The 27,529-nt window shown below is 31.2% G+C and overlaps 1 protein-coding gene across 2 annotated transcripts; it reads left to right on the top strand.

The window, feature by feature from the left end:
* Positions 1 to 703: 703 nt before the first annotated feature.
* Positions 704 to 15,686, top strand: LOC130961162 (delta-1-pyrroline-5-carboxylate synthase-like). Of its 2 annotated transcripts, none has more exons than XM_057886888.1 (20): positions 704 to 939; positions 8,607 to 8,678; positions 9,098 to 9,201; positions 9,560 to 9,662; positions 9,787 to 9,948; positions 10,203 to 10,480; positions 11,110 to 11,260; positions 11,359 to 11,523; positions 11,714 to 11,791; positions 12,133 to 12,222; positions 12,473 to 12,559; positions 12,682 to 12,768; positions 12,840 to 12,936; positions 13,020 to 13,123; positions 13,233 to 13,308; positions 13,961 to 14,111; positions 14,196 to 14,264; positions 14,769 to 14,835; positions 14,917 to 14,987; positions 15,150 to 15,686. In XM_057886888.1, the coding sequence occupies exons 1-20, from the start codon at positions 775 to 777 to the stop codon at positions 15,229 to 15,231; spliced, it is 2,259 nt and encodes a 752-aa protein (XP_057742871.1). In that variant the 5' UTR covers positions 704 to 774; the 3' UTR covers positions 15,232 to 15,686. The 2 variants fall into 2 exon arrangements, with proteins under 2 accessions (XP_057742871.1, XP_057742872.1); XM_057886889.1 differs by lacking the exon at positions 704 to 939 and adding an exon at positions 7,905 to 8,040.
* The last annotated feature ends 11,843 nt before the right edge of the window (positions 15,687 to 27,529 follow it).

Raw genomic sequence — 27,529 nt, 5'->3', positions numbered from 1 at the left:
AAATAGTAAAAAAAATATAATTATCTATTTAGTGGTGGTTATCCAAGAGTTTTCTACGAAATCTGTTGCAAAAATTATCACTAACATCTTAAAAGATAATATTTCAAGAAGTACCACAAAATATTTTTTGCAGCGGTTTTATACCACCGCAAATTTATAAATAAAGGTTCACAATTTTTCGATTTTGCTGTAGTGTTTTAATTTTTAAAGTCCAGGTAAACCTAAAGTTTAATTTAATGCAATAAACAACTTGATTAAAAATGTTTGTTACATCTTAATTATTTCATAAATTAAATAATAATTTAATTAACATTATGTTCTAATAAGTAAATTATAAAAAAGAAAAAAAAAAGCATGCTACATCTGTAACTTCACTCTAATAAACTTTATTAAAGACATAATTTTAATCTATTAAGTAGATTTAACCATACAAACCTCAACCTTATAGATTTAATTAGTTATTCACTTCTCTTCAGGGAGTCGATCAAATCACACTCGTTCTGATTCTCATTTCTCAAGCAATGATGGGAAACAGTAAAAAAAAAAATATAAAAAGTAAAAATAAAATCCTTTTTACCATATGTGTATTCAAGTAAAAAAGAAAGGGAAAAAAAAAAGAAAAGAAAAATATAAGGGCTTGAAAAATCCAGTGCCTTTAAAAGCCAAGGAAGGTCCTTTGCTCTCAAAGTAGTTCGCACTTCACAGTTTACACCGGTGGCTTCATTTTTCATTGACACATATCTCTTCAATAACTCTCCCAAAAAAAAGAAGGTTATGGAACCTTTGCAAAATGGCATGAGCCTGTTTCTTAGTAGCAACCCTTCTGATTTGCCCAATCCTAATGGCCTTAACTACCACTCACTCTCTGAATCTGACTACTTGGACAACATGGATCCTTCTAGAACCTTTGTTACCAAAGTGAAGCGTCTTATTGTTAAGGTATGTAACTATGTATACACTTCTTCAGTTCTTCTAATTAACTTATAGTTTTTCTTCTTCTTCAATTCATTTGAATCTATATGTATGCATATGAGGATTTTGTGAGTTAGTTTAATTTCAACAATATTCATCATGCTAGCATTTTTGTAAATTGCAAAGTGCAAATGCATAGTTATAATTAGTTGGTGGAGTCTATGATATCTATAACTCTGGTGGTTATTATGGTAACTAAATAGCTTTAGCAACACTTCAAAATTGTTGCTAAAATGAAAGTCACACTTTTTGAAAAATTTGTTAATAATACTCTAAATTTTGATTTTAAAATTAAAAAATATTATTACATAATAAAAATAATATTTTAATAATTTTTAAATATTATTAAAATTGTATACATATCGTAGCCAAGCACTAGTTAGTTGTTTTAAACAAATTAAAATAGGATGAAAACTTAAATTTTGTACTATATAATAATTGCATAATATAAGCACAAGTTTGAGCCACGTCATCATGGCTCTTCTGCGATTTTGACGAGAGATGAAGTTTCTGAGTGGTGGATTCTATTTTCCATGTTATACTTTTGGCCAATGAAATTTGGTATTTCAGTGATTTCAATGAAGGGAATTATTATATTAGAAGTATGAAGTATCAGGTTTATGGAAGATACGACCCTGAATAACTTGAATGAAAAGTTTTATTATGTAATTAAATAATTCTATTCTTAGTTCCCTTCTTTTGCAAGTGAGAAAGATAATATATTTGGTTAATTAGATTTTTTTTAATTTTTTTATACATTAAAAAAGGTTTTTATTGAGATTTTTTCTATTAAAAGATATAAAAATATTTTGAATTCTAATATAATGTTAAAGTATATTCTTTGCGACTTCGCTGCCCATATTATCATTTCGTACAAACTTTTCCAAACACATTGATTCAAGATATAACCTTAAAAGTTTTTTTGTAATTGAATTAGATCAATTTAATTAATGGTGGGAACTTATGAGTTGGCAATTGGTTTGGTGCAATGCTCAATTCTTCTACATTTTTTTCTTCACGGAAGATCTTTTTTAATTTTTTTGGGACAAAAAAACAAAGAAAGTTTATTTTTCATTTTTAAAGTTAAAGGATTATAAACTATGAAACTTATACAGGCGAACCTTATTTAATAACATTTTCACATTATCTATCTTATAATTTTCCAAAAAAAATTAAATTAGAAAAAGTATCCTAGAATAATTAAAGAATTAATTATCTCCTACAATTCATTTTTCTCTAAACAGGACAAAACTAGATAAAATATTAGAGAAAGCTAAAAAATATTTACACAATAAAATAAGATTAAAATAAAATTTTAAAAAAGACTAAATTAAAATTTACATATAATTTATATAAAAAAATTAAAATTAAGGGAGATATTATCCCTCTTTTTCACTGTATGGCTCGTCCCTGCCTCTAGAGCTCTACCATTTATACATATCTTTCCATGTGTATCAAATGAAAACTATCATATTATTTTATTTATTTATTCATTCTCAAATTATCCAATCTATATATAAGGATATAGTCTCTTTATACCACCTAAAACGTTACAGATTCGAATCTCCCTATTTATCTTCAGCAAAATATATATATATCCGATCCATATATGTAATTTGCTCCTTTCGGTTTTCCATGTGATTGACCTCTCCATACATAAACCATATGCTTCAAAGCTTACTCTGCCTGTGCTTCAATTTTCAGTCTAGATTGAACTACTAATAACATTTTCGAATTATCCATTGAGTGATTTTTTACAAAAGTATTATTCGAATTTATTAACATATAAAAATACTTTTAAAATATTTAAAATGTAACAAAAATACTTAATTGTTAAGTATATACATTTTCAAAAAAAAGTTTTAGAGATAAGATTTTGATATATATATATATATAAAATAACTATAATTAAAAACTAAAATACTTTTATTTTTAAAATTTGATAATTTTAAGGTAAGTGGATATTATGTTGTAAACTTCTTAAAAAACAGAAAAAAAATTGAGATTGAATTTTGGTCTATTTTTTACATCTAATTTTTAAATAATTATCTAATTTTTTGTATAAAATAAAAGATAAAATATATAAGTGATTTGTCAAATAAAAGAATAATTTATGACTTATAAAATAAATTATATTTTTTATTATCTTTGTCATATTTTAAAATATTTTGAGAATCATTTTATTATTAATAAATTTAAAATATTTTTGTCAATAATTTAACAATTCAATAATTTTTTGTGGTTTATTTTTTAGTTCAATTTATATATATAAAATTTGGTTGGTGGGTTCCAATATGAAAGCTAAGGAATTTTGTCGGATTTGTTCTGAAACAAATAAAAAAATATTATTTTCAAAAACAAGTTATTTTAACTTTAATTTGTAGAATACATTTTTTTTGTTTATGATGAGTTTGCCCTAGCCCCTACTTCCCATAAAGTTCATCTAAATTCTAGCTAAGAATAAAATTCAAATTTCTAAACTATTATTATTATCTTCAAAAATATATGTGAGTATATAAAAATATACAGACAATTATTATCATAATCTCTTTAAAAATATACATGTACACATGAATAAGTCATATTTAATAAAAATTTTTTAATTATAAATTAAAAAAATTATTATTTCCCTAAAAAAGATATAATTTATTCTAACGACTTATTTTTATGTACTCCTGTATACTTTAGACTCTAAAGACAATAATAACAATTGTTATTGTCTATTGTAAGTTTTATTATTTATGAGGATTGAAAACCATGACGAACTCTAATAAGTAATAACTCTGATTATCATACCTACGATCAGCCCATAATAATTATTCTCGTTATTGATCGAGGGTACCGAAAAACTGATAGATAAAATTCCGAGATGAAGAGCTGTTTCAAAATATATGATACTAGCAAAAGATTCGCACGGATTTAAAATTTCTATTTTGTGTTTTGGATTTATTTTTTTAATTTTGGTTTGTTGGATGATACTCTTTTTGAGAATTGGAAGGACTGAAACGTAAGACATTTACTTTGGTAAAGATCTTGATTTTAATTGTTTGTGTGATCTCTTTAGATCTGTATCATTATCATAATCTGAGAAAAAAGAAATTGATGTTACGACATATCTGTATCATTATCTTGTATATGCATTTTTTGAGTTTTGAATGCCGTAAAAAGATTATTTTGATTTTTGAGAAAGAAGATAATATTGTAATTTAGAATTTTTTTTTTAAAATAAAATAAAAAAAATAATTAATTATTCAAATTTTATTTTTTTAATTTTAATTTTTTAAATATTACTTTTTAGGATATAGGACAAGTTCACCGTATCCATTGGTAAACTCTATAATTTGTATAAAGTTCGTTTGACCTTCCGATTAACTTCACTTTAAATTCTCAAAAGACATCATCTTTAGTATATAGGAGTACACAAGAGTACATAATAATAAATCGTATTTTTATTGAAAAAATAATGATTTTTTTTCATTTATAATAAAAAATCTTTATTAAATATAGCTTATTCTTATATATTTGTGTATTTTTGTGTACTTCTATATACACAAAAAAATCTTTGTTAAATATGATAATGGTTACTATTACAGCGATGTTAAAAAAACTATACTTGTTCGTATATTTCTATATATTTATATGTACGTTTGGAGTCAATGATAATAACTTATAAATTTTTAAGTACTATTTTGATGGATTTTTTTCTCTTGATATATCTTTTTAAGCAGGAATTTTGTTTTTGGCAAAATTTGTATAAAAATTAGTAAATTGATTCACGAAATAAATAATCTCATTTCTTTGTTTACTCTGCTACTATAAATATATCATAAAAGTAATATGTAATTATGAAAACAATTATATCAATATATAATTTTTTTGAGATAATTTTTTTTCTTAGGCTGAGTTTTCTATTTAATTTAGTAATAAATTGTTTCTTAATTAATATGAAATACCCATATTCATTTCTTTGTTTTCCTCCGCTATTATAAAAGTATAATAGAAATAATTTGTAATTCTGTAAACGATGGAAGTAATTTTTTATGCATTTAAAATTTATCACAAATAAAAAAAATAGAATTAATGTGATAATTTAGTTTTAGACTAACTTATTAGAAAGTTCTATGAAAAGGAATCATATGAATTATTCTGTAATATAAGTTATAGAAGCTTAAGTTTCTTTTGCCTAATCTTTATGTATAGAGACGGAAAATACTGACCTTTTCTTTCTATATAATTATATCAATTAACATTAACAAAGCTGAAAAAGTAAATAAGTAAAGTTAAACTAATGTTATCTAATAATATATACTGTCTAGATTTAGAATGTAAGATAACTAAAAAGAATTAAAAAAAAAAGACTTGAGAGTCCGCTGGTTAATTTATACTTCTTTTATTTAATCTCTATTTAACAAACCAAAATAAATAAATAAATAAATCCCTCCCAAAAACAGAAAACTAAAAGATAAATTTTAAATTTTTAAAATAAAACCAACTTAGTTGATTGAGCAGTTAATTTAATTTTTTGATTAATTAAATATTAGAATTTAAAATTTATTTTATGTGTATAATAATTTATTGATTAATAATAAATTTTTAAATAAAATTTTAATTTATAACAAATTAATTATTAGATTGTCAGATTGAGAGATATAATAATAATAAAAAAAAGCCTTTTTTAAGATAAGGTGGATCACTCAGCTATGGTGCACATGGAGGATGGAGCCGCTTGACCTATAACAGAATAGTGTCTGCTGTTAAATAAAATAAAATAAAAATAAAATTAATCCATTCAAGAAAGAATCAAAGTTATTATAAACGCATATCGAGTAACTCCAATGGCAAGATAACAGTCGTTCTAGTAAAGAAATCTTGATGTACTTAATAATCCAATGAAAGTTAAATATAAAGTAGTATTAATAAACATATTAATAAGCTAAGTAATCCAAAGAGTGTCAGATAAGTTAAACTATTTTGTATTGAAAGACGTGTCATATGAATCTTTTATTAATTAAAAGAATTTTAAATATATTAATACACTAATATTTAAATAAATTTTAATTATTAATCTTAATTATATATTATATATATTTTTTATAATTAAAATTAATAATTAAAAATTACTGAAATATTAATATACCGTATACTTAAAAGTTTTTGTATTAATTATTACTTATTAGTTATTACCATTACTTTTGCTCATTGAGGATTCAGTGTTTAATAAGTGGGGTCTGTGGTAATAGTTATTTTTAGTTTATCTTGGGGGGAGAAAAATGAGAAAATTCTTTCTCTGGAGTTAGGAGACTAAATTTCATTTAAATGGTTCATTTTTTATCATAATTTTAGAAAATAATATTATTACTTATGAATTTGGTATTATTATTTATTTTGAGTTTTTTAAATTATTTTAATGTTTATTATTTTATTTTTTATTGTAATGAGGACAAATTTCTATTTAAGAGTGATTTGAAAATAATATTGTCATGAAATAATTTATTTTAAAAGATTAAATTATTACTTAAATATATATAGATAATTATATCTTATACATATATAATAGAAACATATATATCTAAAAAAAGTATTTTTGTTTTCTATTTCTAATATTTGAAGTTAAGACTTCTCAACTAATATAAGGTATTTTCAATTTTGGCTACTTATACTTATTATTAATAATATTATATATATTTAACTAAATAAAAAAGTAAATTAAAAGACATATTAATACACTAATAATTTATAAGATAAAAAATTAATTTCAATTTTTTGATAGTATAATTTTTTAATAATTATTTAATTATTCACAGTATATTAAAAATTTACAATTAAATTCATAAAATAAAGGAAACAAATTTTTTATGTTTTTTTTTTTATATTCAGACAAAAGTTATGTTTTATATAAAGAAGAATCTCATTGATATAATAGACAATTATAAATAAGATGAATCACTGTAGCAAAAAGTATTTATACAAAGATACAAAATATTTTTTAATATATTTTGTTTTGTTTAAAATATTCGAATTACACCTACTAAAATATTTTGTCCCAGTAAAAAAATTATTTTACCCTAAATGAAAAGTTCAAGTACTTATTCTATATTCTTGTATTTTCCATTATAAAATCTATTTTCAGCATATCCACCTACACCATTATCATATACACCCAGAACAAATTTATTTTAAAGTGTATACTATGACGGCTATAATAATGTGATAGTGATTATATACTTTTAATAACATTTAAAAAATATTATTAAAATTAGCATAAAATATATTTTTGTTTTAATTTTATCTTTAAATTTTTATTTATATTAAATATATTTTTAACAGCTAAATTTTTAAAAAATTCAGGACTAATTTAATAATAATACATGACAACTATGTTTGATTCATTAGAACATTATTCTTGTGAAATTGTTGTTGAATTGATTTTAAATTGTTTAAAAAATTCGTTGTTAAAGATATATTTAATATAATTTAAAAATTTTGAAATAAAATTAAAATAAAATAAAATTTTAAGATATTTTTAAAAATTTTAACAAAATTTAAAGACAAAAAATATATTTGACTTTAAAATTAAAATAATATTTCTTAATTTAAAAATAAATATAAAAAATATAATTTTATGTTTAATAATAATGAAAATATTATTAAAGTTTTAGAGGCATAATAGTCAATTAGTCATTATAACTATAGTTAGACACTCCCATTTTTTTAGTTGTAATATTAATAGGAGTGACAGGTGTCTATCGCAAAACAAAAAATAAATAAATACGGCTAGAGAGAGGGCCAGTGAAGTACTGAACAGAATCCGTGATTCGTGGGACCCACAATTGTTATTGGTCCACGTGTCACTCTTCGCCGCGTCTCCCAAAGTCTGATACCTATATATGCATGCTGAATCTCTCCCTCCATTTTCACTCACACATCCGCCCCCACCCACTCACCGACTCACTGAACTCGTTCACTGAGTCACGCGATTCAGTCTTCTTCGTTTCCAAAATCATGGACTCCATCTCCCCTGATCCCACTCGAGCTTTCGTTAAGAATATCAAACGTGTTGTCGTCAAGGTTTTTTTATTTTTTTGATTAACTTTACATATTTTCTCTTATATATATTCTTTTTCACAACGATTTATTTTGATTTCTCTTATAACATTTTTATAGTGCATTTTCTAGTGAGGAGTTATATTATCCTTATGAATGGAAAATGCGAAAGATGAGCATTTATTTTTATATATTTTTTTTTGTTTTTTTTGTCTGATTGCTAACACTGGCATTTCTTCATGGCATGACTTTTTTGTTCTTTATAGTTGATTATGTCACGGGATTTTTTATTTATTTAATTTTTGCTTTTCATTTGTTTTGGTGGGTGGGTGGTTTACTGGTTTTGTGTTAGTTCTGATTATTTGAGAAGTGCTTTTATAATTTTGTTTAGCTTTTTTGAAAAAAATGATGTTTTTTATATCTTTGGTTAATTTTATGAAAACTTATCTTTTTCACTACAATAGTTGATATTTTGTTTCGGAAAAACCAAATGATCCTATATTATCATTATTCTTTTATTGAGTTATGCCTTGTTCTTTCTTTCTTTTTTGGATTAACAATTTTATTTTGTTGCATCATCTTGATTGAAGGTTGGAACAGCTGTTGTTACTAGAAGTGATGGAAGATTAGCACTGGGAAGACTTGGTTCTCTCTGCGAGCAAGTATGTATATATCAAATTGTTGCTTATAATTTCGTTGATTCAATCAATCAATAAAAATTGTATAATCTAGGGTGGGCTGAGAGTCGCTTAACTAAGTGTCTGAGTGTTCAATTCTTGCCTTAGTTATTAAAAACATTTTAAAATTCTGGATCATGATCTAACTATAGATTAGTTACTATACTTGACAGGGGATCTTCTAAATATGGACAATAGAAATGTCATTTAAATATGTATATATAAAGAAAATCCATGATTTGATATCTCTAAATTCAACTGCTTGTAGAAGGGAAAAATAGATAAAAATGATGAAGAAAATGAAGCCTCTAAACTGGGATTTTCTTATTTTTATTTATATTTATTGAATTTTTTAGTATTATATTTTGTGGCTGAAAGATGTGTCTTCTTTGGAAAATTTGCAGCTTAAAGAACTAAACACACAAGGCTATGAAGTTATATTGGTGACTTCAGGTGCTGTTGGTCTTGGCCGCCAAAGGCTTAGATATCGCAGATTGGCCAATAGCAGGTTCCTAGCTAACATTTCAGCCTTGCAATGTTATCATTTTCAAATTTCTAATTAGTCACAAGTGGCCAAGTGGGGTTCATAATTTCAATTGCAAGTTAATATGAGTTTTGATGCAACATAAAATAAAGAGTGAATAAGGCCCTGTATTTATATTTTCTTATTTTTAATATCATCTTTGGTGCAGAGAAAACTTAGCATAAAGATAAATTATCATAAAGTGTTATTGGAATTAGACTTGCATAGGATTGAAGGATTTCATGTAAATTTCTCCATTATCTAGTAATATGAGGTGGTAAAGATTAAAAATAGAAGGTAATGAATCATGAGCTTTAAAGAAAATCGGTTGCTTGTCATGCAGCTTTGCTGATCTTCAAAAGCCTCAAGGTGAGTTTGATGGAAAAGCATGTGCAGCTGTTGGGCAGAGCAGTCTCATGGCTCTATATGATACCATGTTCAGCCAGGTTGGACCAAAATTAATTTTCTTGTTCATTATGCTCTCAATCTAACATACATTAGTTGGTGTTTTTCTCTATTGGTTTATTTTATTCTTCATATTGATGCTGATATAATATTTTCTTGGTGCAGCTTGATGTGACTTCTTCCCAACTTCTTGTGAATGATGGGTTTTTTAGGGATTCAGGCTTTAGAAAACAACTGTCTGACACAGTAAACTCGTTATTAGATTTAAGGGTTATCCCCATTTTCAATGAAAATGATGCTGTTAGTACCAGGAAGGCACCATATGAGGTATGCTCATTTGAATTATCTCTATTTTTTTAATTATCAATGGCTGGTTTGTTATTGCCATAGTATTGTCAATTTGCCTTTGTCAACTCTCCTTTCTCTTAAAAGAAAGCAGAATCTGTTGGATTGATTTTATTGGCTGTGATATGATATGTATTACAACAGAACAGAACATGCAAAAATTTCACTAAGCTGAATCAATCTTCGTGATGGCTTTGTAATGTGTAATTAATTTTAATTGTAAGCACTATGTGCAGGATTCATCTGGTATTTTCTGGGACAATGACAGTTTGGCGGGTCTATTAGCTCTTGAACTTAAAGCCGACCTCCTTGTTTTATTGAGTGATGTTGAGGGCCTTTATAGCGGTCCTCCAAGTGATCCGAAATCGAAGCTAATTCACACATATGTGAAAGAGAAACATCAAGGAGAAATTACTTTTGGTGATAAGTCAAGATTGGGCAGGGGTGGCATGACTGCTAAAGTTAATGCCGCCGTTTGTGCTGCTTATGCTGGCACCCCGGTGATCATAACTAGGTATGCAGAATTTGAAGCTGTCTTTTCGTTGATATATTCCATTGAAAAGAAAATTTCTATGAGAACTTGTTATAGTCATTTGATTTTTGGGTTGACCTTTGATAGAAGCACAATTTCGACAAACTAAGTTGTGATCCTTAGTTAGAAAAAAGAAAAAGAATTGAATTAGATAGATTACTTTAAGAAGCTGTTTGCAACATATTATCCTTGATTGTCCTCCCCCGCTTCTTTTAACACAGCATTTAAACCAGTCTATGGATATGAGATGACCTGCAAATGCACTTTTCCACTTTGAAATAAACATAATGATCATTTCTGTCACGCTATCTATAGTAGCGCATAGTGCATGTAATGCTACAGGGAAAAAAACTGAAGGAAAATGTTTTCCTTTTCTTCTTTTTTTCTTGTTTTTCTTTTTATTTATTTATTTTTTTTGGGGGGGGGGGGGGGGGGGCAGAGGAGGGTCTTGCAACAGTTGGTATTTAGTAATTCTGATTTCCTTTGTCAGTGCTGTCTTTCATTTCATTTATTTTTTTTTTCTCATACCAGCAGCATTTGCATAGTTTCAAGTATGCATATTGATTTTCCATTCTACTGACTTTGGTTTCCATTTTAAACCTTTGTCGAAGTGGCTATGCCACAAATAACATCATACGTGTGCTTCAAGGGGAACGAATAGGTACTGTCTTTCATAAAGATGCACATTTGTGGTCTAGCATAAAGGAAGTGAGTGCGCGTGACATGGCAGTTGCTGCACGGGAGAGTTCTAGACGACTTCAGGTATGTGCATTATTTGATAAATTTGAGTTTTTAAGTGGAATGCTGAACTGCATTAGTCAGTGGTCACTCATTTGTATTACATTAATTTTCTGTATCAGGTCCTAAATTCTGAAGAAAGGAGGAAAATATTGCTGGCAGTAGCTGATGCATTGGAGAAAAATGAGGGTATGATAAGGGTTGAGAACGAGGCAGATGTTGCTGCTGCTGAGGCAGCTGGATATGAAAGATCTTTGATATCTCGTTTGACCCTAAAGCCTGAGAAGGCAAGAAACAATTGAATGCATATTACATAATTATATAATTATGTAATAATATCAAAACATCATAGCATAAAATACTCAGCTTTCATGTTTTCATGTCTGCAATGATTTCTCACTTTGTAACTTTTTTTTGGGAGAGCATTTTATTTTATTCTCTTCTTCTATTTCTTATCATTGTTTTTGTATTTTACAGATCTCTAGTCTTGTAAGGTCTGTCCGCATGCTGGCAGACATGGAAGAACCTATTGGTCAGATTTTGAAGAGAACTGAGGTCAAAATCCCTTCCCTTTTATTTGAAGGAGGGTCTCTTATCCTCCTTATTCTTTGTATTAATCCTCATGTGTTAATTATTTTTTCCTTTTTGTTAAAGAAACTGAAATGGTAAGTGATAAGTAAAATAATAATTGGCTCTGTGATATTGAACTGATTTAGCAATTTTTCTTTTTTCATGTGGTTAAGCTATACAGTTTTGTAACTCATGTTCTCTGATCTTGATTCTTGATCTAAGAAAAAGAATATCCCTCCCTTTACAATGAATAATGTTAGCAGACCATACATTTTACTGTTCAACAATCAGCATTAGTTTTCACTGTTTATACATTCTTTGTTCAGCTAGCTGATAAACTCATCTTGGAGAAAATATCATGTCCATTGGGAGTACTCCTGGTTATATTTGAGTCTCGACCTGATGCCCTTGTTCAGGTAAATTTAAGATTTCCATTCTCTTACATTCTTCTTTGGTCTTCAATTAAACTTCTGAGAATGACAAAGACATGAACACAAATAAAAGTTATCAATCTAATCGTTGTTTTGCTACATTACCAAGCTTCAATAAATCCTTTTAGTTTATAACATATCTGACTATTACTTTTCAGATTAGGTATGTTGTTTTGAATATTGATTGTAAAGTTTCTCCACCCTTTTTTCTTTTGTGGTTGGAATCGATTAATAGATAGCTGCATTGGCAATTCGAAGTGGGAATGGTTTACTTCTTAAAGGTGGAAAGGAAGCCCGGCGATCAAATGCTGTCTTACACAAGGTTTATATATTTATTCTGCTTGAGGCTACCACATTATAAGTTTAATCTGAATCAAATTTGACTCTTTGTTCTTATTATAGTTATTGATATGTTTCCATATATGGATATTTTTTAATTATCAGGTGATTACTTCAGTCATGCCCGAAACTGTCAGTGACAAACTTATTGGGCTTGTGACTTCAAGAGAAGAAATTCCAGATCTTCTCAAGGTGGATATTACACATTGAACTTATTATTTTTTTTCCTGTGATGATTTTGCACTAATTTTATTCTGCTACAGCTGGATGATGTGATAGATCTTGTTGTCCCCAGAGGCAGTAATAAACTTGTTTCTCAAATAAAGGAGTCAACAAAAATTCCTGTTCTTGGTCATTCTGGTAATATATACATATGATTTCCAATTTGTATTCACACAAATTCCAGTTCTTTCTCAGATTGAGTAATAAGCTTCATAATGCAGATGGAATTTGCCATGTTTATGTTGACAAGTCTGCTGATATTAATATGGCAAAGCAGATTGTTAGGGATGCAAAGACTGATTATCCTGCAGCCTGCAATGCAATGGTAAGTAACATCGACTCGAATTAGCATATTCACCTATTCCTCGTTATGAATAATATGAATAGAATCTGTTGAATATCCTAATTAATATAATATGTTTTAATATTGATAGGAAACTCTACTTGTACACAAGGATCTGATAAACAACGGTGGACTTGATGAGCTTGTTTTTGAACTTCGACGTGAAGGTCTGATCTTGCAATTGGAAATTTATGATGAGAAGAATTGATATGAGTTGAAACTTTTACTCTGATTTCTTCTTCCTTTTTTTTAAATACCTTTATGGGATTAGAAGAAGCTTTTATATATTAGTTTCATGATATACTGCATCCTGAAAAGTAAAATGTGCATGTTAAGGAAAGAAAATTGACCAGAGCACTAATTAGATCCCAACTAAAATTGAACAGTCAAAAGTTTAATTGAAATCACAATGATTGGTCTAATATATTTTTGAAGTGATTTTTCAAAGGAATGAAGAAAAAGGAGTTTATAAACTTAAAAAAAAGATTTTATTCAAAAGAGAAAGATCTGCATGTGATACAACTTAGTGACTTATTTTACTTTTTGAATTGAACAACAAAAATCTGTTTATTATTGATAAAGAAAAGTTTTGAATAAAAGTATGACACCTTTATGTACCAAATAAAAAAGTTGAATAGCTTTAATTGAAGAAAATCGATGGTCATATTTCTATGCTGATGATATTTTGGAGTTTTTCAAACTGAGATGTAGTGTCTATTTTAAAACTTAATAGTTTGGGTAAAAATGGTCCAAGAAATGCTCTGCTAAGTTGTCTTTAAAAACAACAAAGTGTTTAAACAACCATAATTTTGCTTGCAGGTGTTCAACTGTATGGTGGACCAACAGCCAGTGCCTTACTACATATTGTGGAAACAAGCTCTTTTCATCATGAGTATAGTTCACTTGCTTGCACGGTCGAAATTGTTGACGATGTATATGCTGCCATTGACCACATACATCAACATGGAAGGTATAGGGTCTTGCATTTCATTTTTATTCTCATTATCTCTTTGATAAGTGTCTAAAAGTCATTCATACTTTGGCTTTTATGCAGTGCTCATACTGAATGCATTGTTACTGAAGACTGTAAAGTCGCTGAAACTTTCTTACATCAAGTTGACAGGTATGCCTATATCTTTTCTTTGAGAAATGTCATTTGATCCTTTGCTTCAAATCATGAGAAGCTGGGGTTTCTTCTAATGCTTACATAATTTGTTTGAATCTCCATTCAATTACTTCCCAAAGTGATTCATTATACAATATGTTACTTTTTCTTGTTACATTGTTTGAGTTCCATATATTAGGATTGATTTATGTACTACTGCCTCTCTTACATTTTCTCTACAACCAGATCATCAATGGTTGTTTTTTTTTACATCTATTGTTGCCTATCTACAAAGCTCACATCTAGTTTTGACTTTTGAATAATTGTTTCTCGAGATTCAATGATTCATATAAATATATAGTGGGATGGCAGCCATGTTTAATTTGAGCGTAATTCAGTTTTCAGTCTGAACTAACATTCTGCTTCAATGTGTTTCTATTTTTCACTATTCTTGAATAAATATGTTTACTCGCTCTGTCGTTCATTCTCTAATATATACACATTCGTCGGATGCGCAAACAGTGCTGCTGTATTCCACAATGCAAGTACAAGGTTCTGTGATGGAGCAAGATTTGGGCTTGGTGCAGAGGTAAGTATCCTTTTAGAAGCCTGTGGTTAATTAATGTAATTTTGTTATTTTCTTATCTGTTCTTGGTCGATTGTTGAACAGGTTGGAATCAGTACAAGTCGAATTCATGCTCGTGGTCCTGTAGGAGTTGAGGGTTTGTTAACAAACAGATGGTACATAATTGTGCTCTTCTCTCTTGGCTTTTGTTATATTGAATAGAATAGTATCTTAAATAATTATATTTATCTTCATGGGGGTGCCTAAACTACGTAATTTTATGCTATGCTATGCTTTTTTGTTTTTCTGATTTTTGCATCTTTTTGGATATAATGCAGGATACTAAGAGGAAATGGTCAGGTTGTAGATGGCGATCGAGGAATGAATTACACTCATAAAGAACTGCCACTAAAAGCATAACTTAGTGTACAAGGAACTGATGAAGTTCAGATATGCTTGCCTCATTAAAACGGAATCTCTCTTCTGTTCTATTTTGATATACAGAAGTTGCTGAGATGCTGCCTATAATATTCGACTCTTATTTGCCCCTTTTTTCCAGAGCATTTTTCCTAACCTGGAGCAAGTTCAAGTGGGGATAAAATAATCATATACATTGTTACTATTTGACTATGCTTTTTGTTGCTCTTTATTTCAGTGTTCCATGATATGCAAAACAGCAATGCTGTGAGTGATCGTATAAATGTATTCACTATTTCTATATGAAGTTGAATAATCCTATGTTAGAAGATAAAAAAAAGTTTGATAATAATGTAGTTATTATTCTTTTCTTGGGGCCATAATGTTTATGCAGAATCTTTAGTTGGAAATAGGTGGTGCCATTTGAATAAATATCTTGCTTGGTGATTGCTCTTGTACCCAAGATTTGTGATAAAATTCATACCTGTATATATGGACCAATACAATATAGATATGTGGCATTATTAATCCTAATTAATTAATAATTAAATAATTTTAAAATCTTAAAATTTAATGTATTTTAAGAATATATTAAATATTATTTGTATACAAATACAAATACGTATATATTTTAATTAACTATGGTTAAATATTTTTGTTTATTAAAATTAATACAAAATTAAAATGAAAAACCTCTCCTCTTTTCCATCAGTGATATCTTCCCAGAACATTATGTATTATTTTTTGTTTTAAGTCAGACTCCTGAACTCTCAACCCTTTAGATCTAAACCTCTCCTACCATCGCCGTTCACTACCACTCACCGACACCATCAAATCCCTTCTATCTCTCATGCCTTCATCTATCTTTATCTCTATCACCGTCTATGCCGTCGTTAGCCTCCGTGACCACGATTACAACGCTCCCTGTTTCTGCTTCCAACAGCAGTGTTGCCGCCGTTTCTCACGTCTTGAGCCTCCGTGACCTCTGTATGTGTTCGTCGCCTCCGCTGGTGGATCGGAGACGGCGAACACAGGAGTCACGGAGGTTGATCAGGACGTGAGAGACAGCGGCGACACTCCTGTTAGAGGCAGAAACAGGAGGCGCTGTAATCGTGGTCACGGAGGCTAACGATGGCATAGACAGTGATGGAAATGGAGATAGACGAAGGCGCGAGAGATAGAAGGAATCTGGCGGTGTCGGTGAGCGGTAGTGAACAGCGCCGATAAACGGCGATGGTGGGAGAGGTTAAGATCTAAAGGGCTGGGTGTTCAGAAGTCAGATTTAGAATAAAAAACAATACTAATGTTTCGGGAAGAGAACACTAATAAAAAAGGGAAGAGGTTTTTTATTTTAATTTTTTATTAATTTTAATAAACAAAAATACTTATCTATAATTAATCATATATGATTAAAGTATATACGTATTCGTATTTGTATACAAATAATATTTAATATATTTTTAAAATACATTAAATTTTAAATTTTTAAAATTATTTAATTATTAATTAACTAAAATTAATGATGTCACACCACATGTTTATATTGTATTGGTCTACATATACATGATAAGAGTTTTATCACAAATGTTGAGTATGAGAGCAATCACCATCTTGCTTTGCCTTAGCACGAAGTTGATAGAAGTTTACAAAATTATATTATAGCATGCCACTTTACAACGTTAACCATCATTATTAGTATTCTTATCATTTTTTCTTTTTGGATACACTTCTCTTATCATATCATATATCTGTTAAGGGTAGTATGGTAAAACAAGCTCAAGATGAGCTCAAGAAAAGTCAAGAAAGTGTGACCTAACTGCTAAGTAATAAGGCAGGTGTTTATATAAATTTGAGAACACTTGTGTAAAGTTGTGGGCTTCAATTCTAATAATCAATTTTACAGATTCACATTTTTTTTCCTCTGTTTTACTTGCTGTGCTTTCTTCATAGAAAACCCTTTATGGTATCAAGAGCTTGAAGGTTCGAAAGATCCATGGCTCCTGAGAACGATTCTCCTCCCATATCTTCCCATACCCATTCTTCTGTCACTAATCCAGTCACTAATAACAATGCTACAACAGTCATTTATCAACAAAGATCATTCAATCCCATTTCTGATAAGCTGTGTGAAACTAATTTCAAAACTTGGCAGCAACAGGCCTTCAATGCGATTCAAGGGCAAGGTTACGAAGATCATCTCATCAAAGAACGCATTCCTCCACAATTTTCATCCATTGCTGATCAAGAAGCAGGAATTGAGTCATCTCCTTACAAGCAATGGAAGCAAGATGATTGTCATTTGGTTTCTTGGCTGCTTGCATCAATGGATGAAACTTTCAAGAACAAAATGGTGGGTCACAAACTCAGTTATGAAATATGGCAGAAAATTGAAAACTATTTTGCACAATCAGCTAGGTACAAGATTAAGCAACTCAAAATACAGTTGAAATTGATAAAGAAACAAGGTATGTCAGCCAGTGAATATATCTTTAAGATCAAGAATGTTGCGGATTGTCTTGCAGCTTTAGGTAAACCCCTCTCTACACAAAAACATGTGGAAGCTTTATTGGAAGGGTTGAATGAAGATTATCAACATCTTCTTATTACTATCAATGCTAAACCAGAAATTTACAGTCTGGTTGAAGTAGAGAACCTAATCATGTCTCATGATGACATGATCGAAAGATTCAAGAGAAATAATTCTGGAATGCTCCAAGCAAACATCACTCAGAGCTCCTTTCCAACTTTTCAAAACTCATCTCGAGGTAATGGCTTTAGGAGAGGCAGAGGGGGTAGATTTGGCAGAGGAGGAAGATCATCTTCTGCAAATAATAGACCGCAGTGCCAGGTTTGTGGTCGCTTTGGACACATAGCATGGCATTGTTTCAATCGATTCAACCAAGACATACCTCCCCCATCTCAGAATCAAGCATCGCAGCCTAGGAATTCTTTCTATAACCCAAACACCTTAACTTCATCCAACTCCTCACAAGGTTCATCATCAGCTTCGACTATCCCTCCACCTCCAGCATCATCTTTCCATCATCCTACTGCCTTTCTTGCAGCACCAACTTCGGTTTCAGACCCTGCTTGGTACCCGGATACGGGGGCCTCACACCATGTTACTCCAAACCAATCAAACCTGATGACATGTTCAGAATACACCGAACCTGAACAGGTTCAAGTAGGTAATGGTGCAGGTATTTCTATTTCTCACATTGGCAACTCTTTCTTATATTCTCTAGACTCTAAACGATTCTTTATGTTACAACAATTGATACACACACCTCATATCACTAAGAATTTAATTAGTGTTTCGAAATTTGCTCAGGACAATTGTGTATACTTTGAATTTCATGCTAATTTCTGTCTTGTTAAATGTCATTTTACACAGAAAGTTCTCTTACAAGGTATACGTAGAGGAGGGATATATCAATTTACCCATGTTGCTGTGCCTCCCCCTTCTCACTCAACAAATTCTCCTATTATTTTTACTATATCATGTTCAGTTTTAGATTTGTGGCATAAACGCCTAGGACATTCATCTTTAAAATCTGTTAAACTTGTACTATCTCAATGTAATATTCAGACACCAAATAAGAATGTTAATTCAGGTATCCATGTTTGTGATAATTGTGCACAAGCAAAAATGCACAAGTTACCTTTTCAAGAATCTAATACTTTATATTCTGCACCTCTTGATCTTGTATTTTCTGATGTGTGGGGGCCTGCACCATATGTTTCCCATCTTGGATTCAAGTATTATGTTACTTTCATTGATGCCTATTCGAGATATACCTTTACTTTTTTACTTGTTCATAAGTCTCAGGTCTTTAAAGCTTTTCAATAGTACAAACTATATATAGAAAAATTGACTGGTTATAAGATTAAAGAGTTACAAACAGATAATGGAGGAGAATATACCTCTAATGCCTTTTCTCAATTTTTAGCATATGAAGGTATTCTTCATCGATTTTCTTGTCCCTATGTTCATGAACAAAATGGGACTGCAGAAAGAAAGCATAGGCATCTCATAGAAATGAGTCTTGCTATGCTCTCTACTGCATCAATGCCTCTAGTGTATTGGGATGAAGCTGTCCTCACTTCAACATATTTAATTAATCGAACCCCAACTCAAGTTTTATCGAATTTGTCTCCATATGAAAAATTATTTGGCAAGAAACCAGATTACACCCTCTTTAGAATATTTGGTAGTAGTTGTTATCCATACATTCGACCTTATAATAAACATAAATTAGAACACAGATCTCTTAAATGTATCTTTCTAGGCTATGCACCTAACTTCAAAGGCTATAAATGCTTGTCACAAAGTGGAAAAATTTATATTACTAGGCATGTGATATTTGATGAATCTGAATTTTCATATACACAGTTGTTTCTAGTTGATAATGCAGGTTCAGCTCTTAATTCTGCTCAACATCATCACACTGAAGGTCCTGCCTTGTTTCATAAATCAACTGTCACTACTGTGAAACCACCTCTTCCTACAACAAGTCACCTCTCTCAGCATCATGGACAGGAATTCAATTCATTCCCAACACAACCAACCACTGATGACCCTGCCTATATTACTATCCCATCATCTTTAATGGAACTCAACACTGGTATAGAGAGTCAGCTTCCATCATTGGAAACTGAATCTCGACATAATCATACTCATACCTCCATCACTTCTTCTAATATGCAAAATTCTCACCCTATGTTAACAAGGTCCAAAACTGGTTCATCAAGACCAAAAGTTTTCACAACAACAACTACTTTAACTAATAACTATTTTGATCAACCCCCAAAATCTGCAGCTGTTGCTTTAAAATTTCCACATTGGCACAATGCCATGAATGAGGAATTTAATGCCTTGATGAGAACCAAAACTTGGACCTTAGTTCCAACACCACCCAATGCCAAAATCATTGGGTGTAAGTGGGTTTTTGCTATTAAACGACAGCCGGATGGTACTGTTCAGAAGTACAAAGCCAGATTGGTTGCCCAAGGCTTTCACCAATCTGAAGGCTTTGATTTTGAACAAGTGTTTAGTCCAGTGATTAGACCGACAACTGTGAGACTTATTCTATGCATTGCTTTATCACATAATTGGACAATTCGTCAATTTGATTTTAACAATGCATTTTTAAATGGTGATCTTCATCAAACTATCTATATGCATCAACCAATTGGTTTTGAAACAAACTGTGATTCATATGTGTGTAAATTAAATAAATCTCTATATGGTTTAAAACAAGCACCTAGGGAATGGTTTGATAAATTAAGTACAACACTAAACTCCTTTGGTTTTTGTAGTTCTAAGTCAGACTCGTCTCTTTTTATTAGATATAAACCAGATTCTGTGATGTACATTTTATGTTATGTAGATGACATCATTATCACTGGTAGCCATAATAGTGACATAGCTAACATGATACAGCAGTTAGATAAAGTTTTCTCTCTAAAAGATCTAGGGGAGCTAAGTTATTTTTTGGGAATAGAGGTTAAAAAGACTGCTCAAGGTCAACTTCATCTGTCCCAAACCAAGTATATAATTGATTTGTTATCTAAAATAGGCATGGGGAAGCAAGCCCAATGCCTACACCTATGGTTTCATCCTTACAATTGCTGTCCAGTGGTTCTGAGAAGTTTGATGACGCAAAACTATATAGAAGTGTGGTAGGAACATTGCAATACTTGTGTATCACACGGCCAGACATATCTTTTGCAGTAAGCAAGATAAGTCAATTTATGCAATGTCCTTTGCTTGCTCACTGGAAGGCAGTAAAGAGGCTGCTAAGGTATCTGCAAGGCACAAAAGAGCATGGAATTTTGATCCATCCAAGCACAGATTATAGGCTTTATGGGTTTGCTGATGCAGATTGGGCAGCAGACTTGGAGGATCGAAGGTCTGTAACAGGTTATTGTGTTTTCTTAGGGCCTAATTTGATTACTTGGTGTTGCAGGAAGCAGACCACAATCAGTAGAAGCTCAACGGAGGCAGAATTCAGGAGTCTAACTGCCTGTGAAGGGGAGTTGGTCTGGTTAACAAATTTACTTGCTGAATTGATGATTCCTCTCAAAACAGTCCCCACTATTTTCTGTGATAACCTCAGCACTGTGTCACTCACAGCAAATCCAGTGCTGCATAATCGTACCAAGCATTTTCAACTTGATGTTCAAATTATTCGAGAGAAGCTAAAGTCCAAATCTCTCCATGTGGTCCACATTCCAGGGAATGAACAGGTAGCTGATATATTAACAAAGCCCCTCTCAATGACTGCTTTTCAGAGGTTGAAGGACAAACTTCGAGTGATTCCGAGGCCTCACTCGAGTTTGCGGGGGGGTGTTAAGGGTAGTATGGTAAAACAAGCTCAAGATGAGCTCAAGAAAAGTCAAGAAAGTGTGACCTAACTGCTAAGTGATAAGGCAGGTATTTATATAAATTTGAGAACACTTGTGTAAAGTTGTGGGCTTCAATTCTAATAATCAATTTTACAGATTCACATTTTTCTTCCTCTGTTTTACTTGCTGTGCTTTCTTCATAGAAAATCCTTTAATATCATCATATGATATTTTAATTTTACTAACACATTCACCATTATTCTCTTTCGACTAGTTTAATAATTTTTCAAAGCTTGAAATTAATTGATTAATAGTCTAAATTCTACACTTTGAAACCATACTAACTAAACTCTGCATACTAGAAAATAATAGGCATGGAGTGCTTAGGAAAAAGAAAAATGGCAGAGGTCATTAATTTATTCAAAGATTTTATATAAATTAGCAGACTAGCATGCGATTGTGATAAGTGTGGGATAATCAATACAATAACGACTGATTTTTTATCCGGGTGATATTTATAGATCTTACAAACTGTCCATTTTAATTTGAATCGATAATTTTTATCTTAATACCTAGTAGTCCTAAGAAGAAAAAGTTTGACAGTGGTTGATACAGCAAGGAAAGAAAATAGGAGTAAATATAATATTTTATAATATTGTTTAATAAACAAAATACACAAATAACTTTGAATAAAATAACAATTAAGTCTATGAAAATTTTGATTTTAGACTAATTAATTTTTAAAAATAAAAATATCAATTAAGTTTTTTACGATATTCAATGTCTAAATGATGAATACATTATGTCTTTTTTTTTATGAATAATATAAAATAAAATAGAATTATTTATATGTTTTATTATCTATAATGATATATTTTGTTGCTATCACATGAATATAAGTATAAAAACAATAAAATATTTATCATCTTCTGAGTTTTATATAATCATATCAATAATTACTTTTGTATTTACCATAAATACTAATAAGACAGGTGAAGTTTTGTTATAAAAATTGACTGTAAAAATCTTCTATAAAAAAAATACATCATTCGTAAATACTACTATTACATAAAATATGACATCTGCTGTTTATTACTGTAAAAAAACTTAATTGATATTTTTCTTCTTTTATGATTAATTAATTCAAAATTCAAAATCTCAATACCTAATTATTATTTTACTCAATAAGTTTTTATGTCTCTGATCAAATAGTTTTATCTTTATTTCAACATTGTTTTTGCATTTCTATCGTTCTCAAGATAATGATAATATAAAAAACACAACTTACTGGCCACAAAAAGAGCCCATCTTCATAAATACTTTTTGGAGATTTTTTTTTTTGAAAAAAAAAATAATAAATAAAAGATGTTTAAACTTTAAAGAGATGAAACGTCTTGAATTCATTGAATGCCATATCCAGGGTTCAAACTTCAAAGTACGCCAACCTCCATTTAGGGGTGTGCATGGATAGGGTGAAATCGGGTTTGATGTGATTCAGATCCGATTCGAAATATATAACGGACATATTTATTAGACCCGAACCCGATCCTAAAGCCGATGAAACCTATGCATTTCGGGCCACGATTATACCGGGTAAAAACCGGGCCATTAACATTATCGATACCTTCTTATAAGCTAGCATATGAAAATATCCAAATTTTCAAAACTCCAACCATTATTTAACATAATAAAATTCACTTAGAAAAATATAACAAGAACCAATTCTTCTTTAAAATTAAAGCATAACCATAATCAATACTAATATTGTCTAATAATACGAAATATTTAAATAAATACAAATAACACAATATTATGCATTAATTAGTCTAAAATCTTATGCATTTTAAACATAAAACATTAACTTATAGTCTTATAATAACTAATAACATAAAATATTAAGGTTTACAATACTTAAATTCCACATAAGAATAGTCATCATCCATCACTAATACACAAAATATTAATTGTGTATGAAGACCGGGCCACCGGGCCGATTTCGGGTGACCCGAGCCGAAATAATGACCGGGTCTATTTTTGAGACCCTTATCCGGCCCTAGACCCGGTAAAATCACACCAAATTAGCCCCTAAAATATTCGGAACTGGGCCGGATCTTCGGGCCGGGCCGGGCCATGCACACCTCCATTTCACCTTCGTCCTTCGTTTGTTTCCCTCTGTTTCTTTGAGACTTTATGCTCATTCCCTTTCCCAATTGCTCATAACAATGACAATGATAACAATGTGGATGATGCTGTTGCCTCTTTCATTACCCTTCTTGCTAAGCGTCATTTGCCCTCTGTGGTTGAGTTCAACAAGATTTTAGGGTCTCTTGTCAAGATTAAACAATACCCTACGGCTGTTTCGCTCTTTGTACAAATGGATTCTAGGGGCATCACTCCTTCCTTGGTTACTTTGAGCATTTTGATCAATTGTTTCTGCCATTTGGGTCTGATGGATTCTGCTTTCTCCGTATTGTCCAAGATTATCAAGTTGGGTCATGATTTGAATCATAACCTTAACCACCCTAATGAAAGGGTTTTGTATAAACAACAAGAAGGTTAAGGAAGAGCACTAGGATATCAGCTTGATGAGGCCAGTTATGGGACATTAATCAATGGGATGTGTAAGATAGGACAAACAAGAGCGGCCACTGAATCGCTGCACAGGCTAGAGAAGTAACCCGTTATACCCAACGTAGTAATGTACAGTGCTGTCATTGATGGATTGTGAACCAAGCTAAGAACTTGTTTCCAAGATGATTGCACTGAGAATATCCTAATGATTCACTGTTTCTGTTGTGCGAAGCTACAGGATTGTTGAATGAAATGGTTAAAAGCAGCATCAAACCATATATATATGTATACCTTTAATATATTAATTGATGCTTTGTGTAAAAAAAGAACAACAGAAGCCCAAAAGATGTTTGATATGTTGTTGGAAAGAGGCCCTAAATCTAATGCTGTTACTTACAATAGTTTAATTGATGGATACTTTCTAGTTTCTAATCAATCAAGTGAATGTGGCAGCAAAGTTGTTTGATAACATGATCAAAGTAGGTTTAACACCCAATGTTTAGAATTATAGCACTATGATTAATGGATATTGCAAGAGCAAAATGGTGGACTAAGCAATCTGATGAGCGGATAATTTATACGCTTTTTGGCATTGTTTTTAGGTAGTTTTTAGCAAGTTCAAGTTACTTTTAGGGATATTTTCATTAGTTTTTATGTTAAATTCACATTTCTGGACTTTACTATGAGTTTGTGTGTTTTTCTGTGATTTCAGGTAAATTCTGACTGAAATTGAGGGATTTGAGCAAAACTCTGAAAAAGGCTGACAAAAGGACTGCTGATGCTGTTGGATTCTGACCTCCCTGCACTCGAAATGGATTTTCTGGAGCTACAGAACTCCAAATGGCGCGCTCTCAACGGCGTTGGAAAGTAGACATCTAGGGCTTTCCAGCAATATATAATAGTCCATACTTTATTCGAAGAATGACGACGTAACTTGGCGTTGAACGCCAAGTACATGCTGCTGTCTGGAGTTAAACGCCAGAAAAACGTCATGATCCGGAGTTGAACGCCCAAAACACGTCATAACTCGGAGTTCAACTCCAAGAGAAGCCTCAGCTCGTGGATTGATCAAGCTCAGCCCAAACATACACCAAGTGGGCCCCGGAATTGGATTTATGCATCAATTACTTACTCATGTAAACCCTAGTAGCTAGTCTAGTATATATAGGACATTTATCTATTGTATTAGACATCTTTTGACCACTTTAAACTCTTTATTCATTCGGTCACTTGATCATGGAGAGGGCTGGCCATTCGGCCATGCTTGAACCTCTTTCACTTATGTATTTTCAACGGTGGAGTTTCTGCACACCATAGATTAAGGGTGTGGAGCTCTGCTGTACCTCAAGTATTAATGAAGTTCTATTTTCTTTTATTCAAATCTCTCTTATTCTTATTCCAAGATATTCATTCGTACCCAAGAACATGATGAATGTGATGAGTTAGATAACCCTCATTATCATTCTCACTTATGAACGCGCGTGATTGACAACCACTTCCGTTCTACATGCAACCGAGCTTGAACGTGTATCTCTTAGATTCCCCAACAGAATCTTTGTGGTATAAGCTAGATAGATGGCAGCATTTATGAGGATCCGAAAAGTCTCACCTTGTCTTTGGTATTCCGAGTAGGATCCTGGGAATCCGGAAAGTTTAACCTTGTCTGTGGTATTCTGAGTAGGATTCCGGTAATGAATGACTGTGACGTGCTTCAAACTTGCAAGTGCTGGGCGTTAGTGACAGACGCAAAAGAATCAAGGGATTCTATTCCAGTAGGCGCGGGAACCAACCAGTGATTAGCCGTACTGTGACAGAGTGCGTGAGCATTAGTTTTCACTACGAGGATGGGATGTAGCCATCAACCATGGGTGATGCCTCCAGACGATTAGCCGTGCGAGTGACAGCCGCATAGGATCATTTTTCCGAGAGGATTGAAAGTAGCCACCGCTGATGGTGAACCCCTATACAAAGCTTGCCATGGAAAGGAGTAAGAAGGATCGAGTAGAAGTAGTGGAAAAGCAGGCGTCCTTGAGTCATACAGCATCTCCATTCACTTATCTGAAATTCCTACCAATGAATCTACATAAGTATTCTATCCCTTTTATTATTTCTTTTTATTATTAATTTTCGAAACCCATAACCTTTTAATCTGCCTAACTGAGATTTGCAAGGTGACCATAGCTTGCTTCATACCAACAATCTCTGTGGGATCGACCCTTACTCACGTAAGGTTTATTACTTGGACGACCCAGTACACTTGCTGGTTAGTTGAACGGAGTTGTGAGTTAAACAAGAGACACAATAGTTTTTGTGTACATACCAAAGAGCCAATATTAGTGATCACAATTTCGTCCACCACAATCACTCTCTTTAAAGAGATGCGTTGTAAAAGTGTAGTTCCCGATATTGTAATTCACAAATTACAATTGCTTGTTGATGGTTTCTGCAAATTAGGATGAATACCATGGGTACATGATCTTCTTGATGAAATGCAGAAAGTGGACAACCCTGATTTATTCACTTATTGCATATTGTTAGATGTTTTATGCAAAATCCAAAATCTTGATGAGGCAATAACACTATTTTGGAAAATTATTGACAAAGGGTTTCTTCCAAATGTGGAAGAGTAAGAACTGTAAGAGAGATTTTTGAGCATCTTTTGATCAACAATTGTTGTCTAAATATTTTGACCTATAATATTATGATAAGTGGGCTTTGTAAAGAGGGCTTGATGGATGAAGCAATGACCTTATTTTCAAAAATGAAAGGAAATGTTTGTCTTCCAAATGCTGTGAATTATGAAACAATTATTGGAGCTCTTCTTGCTAGTAATAAGAATGAGCAAGCTGTAAAGCTTCTTCATGAAATTAAGACTGAGTTAGTCGTTCACCTCCTCCATTGCATGCAAGAGGTTCTGCCATTTTTGTTATTAATGAAGGTAATTTTTTTTGCAATGCAATAATGGTTGTTCGTTATATTCGTCTTGTGAGTGTGGTTGAAATTTTCTGCTTTTTTTTGTTAGTTTAGTTTCTAGGGTTTCGTGTTTATGCTAGGTTAGGGTTTTGTGTTGATGCTCTGTTTTAACGGAATGGAACAGAATTACGGTAAATGATGGTCATAATGTTGAAAAAATAAGTATTTAGTGGTGTTGATTTGAGGTTTTTTTTATGATATATAAGTAGTTCACAAAAATCTGCTTTGAGTTAAGGGTGATTATGAAGTAATCATTTTTGAATTTTCTGTAGATGGAAGAGATGTTGGATATTATGCTTCATCATGGGGGTGACTTTAAGGAGGCATATAAGGAAACATATAATCATCACATTAATCCCATTTCCGGCCAACCATTATGGGAGAAAGTAGAGGAATATAACAGGCCTCA

Source organism: Arachis stenosperma, chromosome 2, assembly GCF_014773155.1.
Source record: "Arachis stenosperma cultivar V10309 chromosome 2, arast.V10309.gnm1.PFL2, whole genome shotgun sequence".
NCBI lineage: Eukaryota > Viridiplantae > Streptophyta > Magnoliopsida > Fabales > Fabaceae > Arachis > Arachis stenosperma.
The sequence above is the reverse complement of the archived record's forward strand: the minus strand, read 5'-3'. Positions and strand labels throughout refer to the sequence as shown.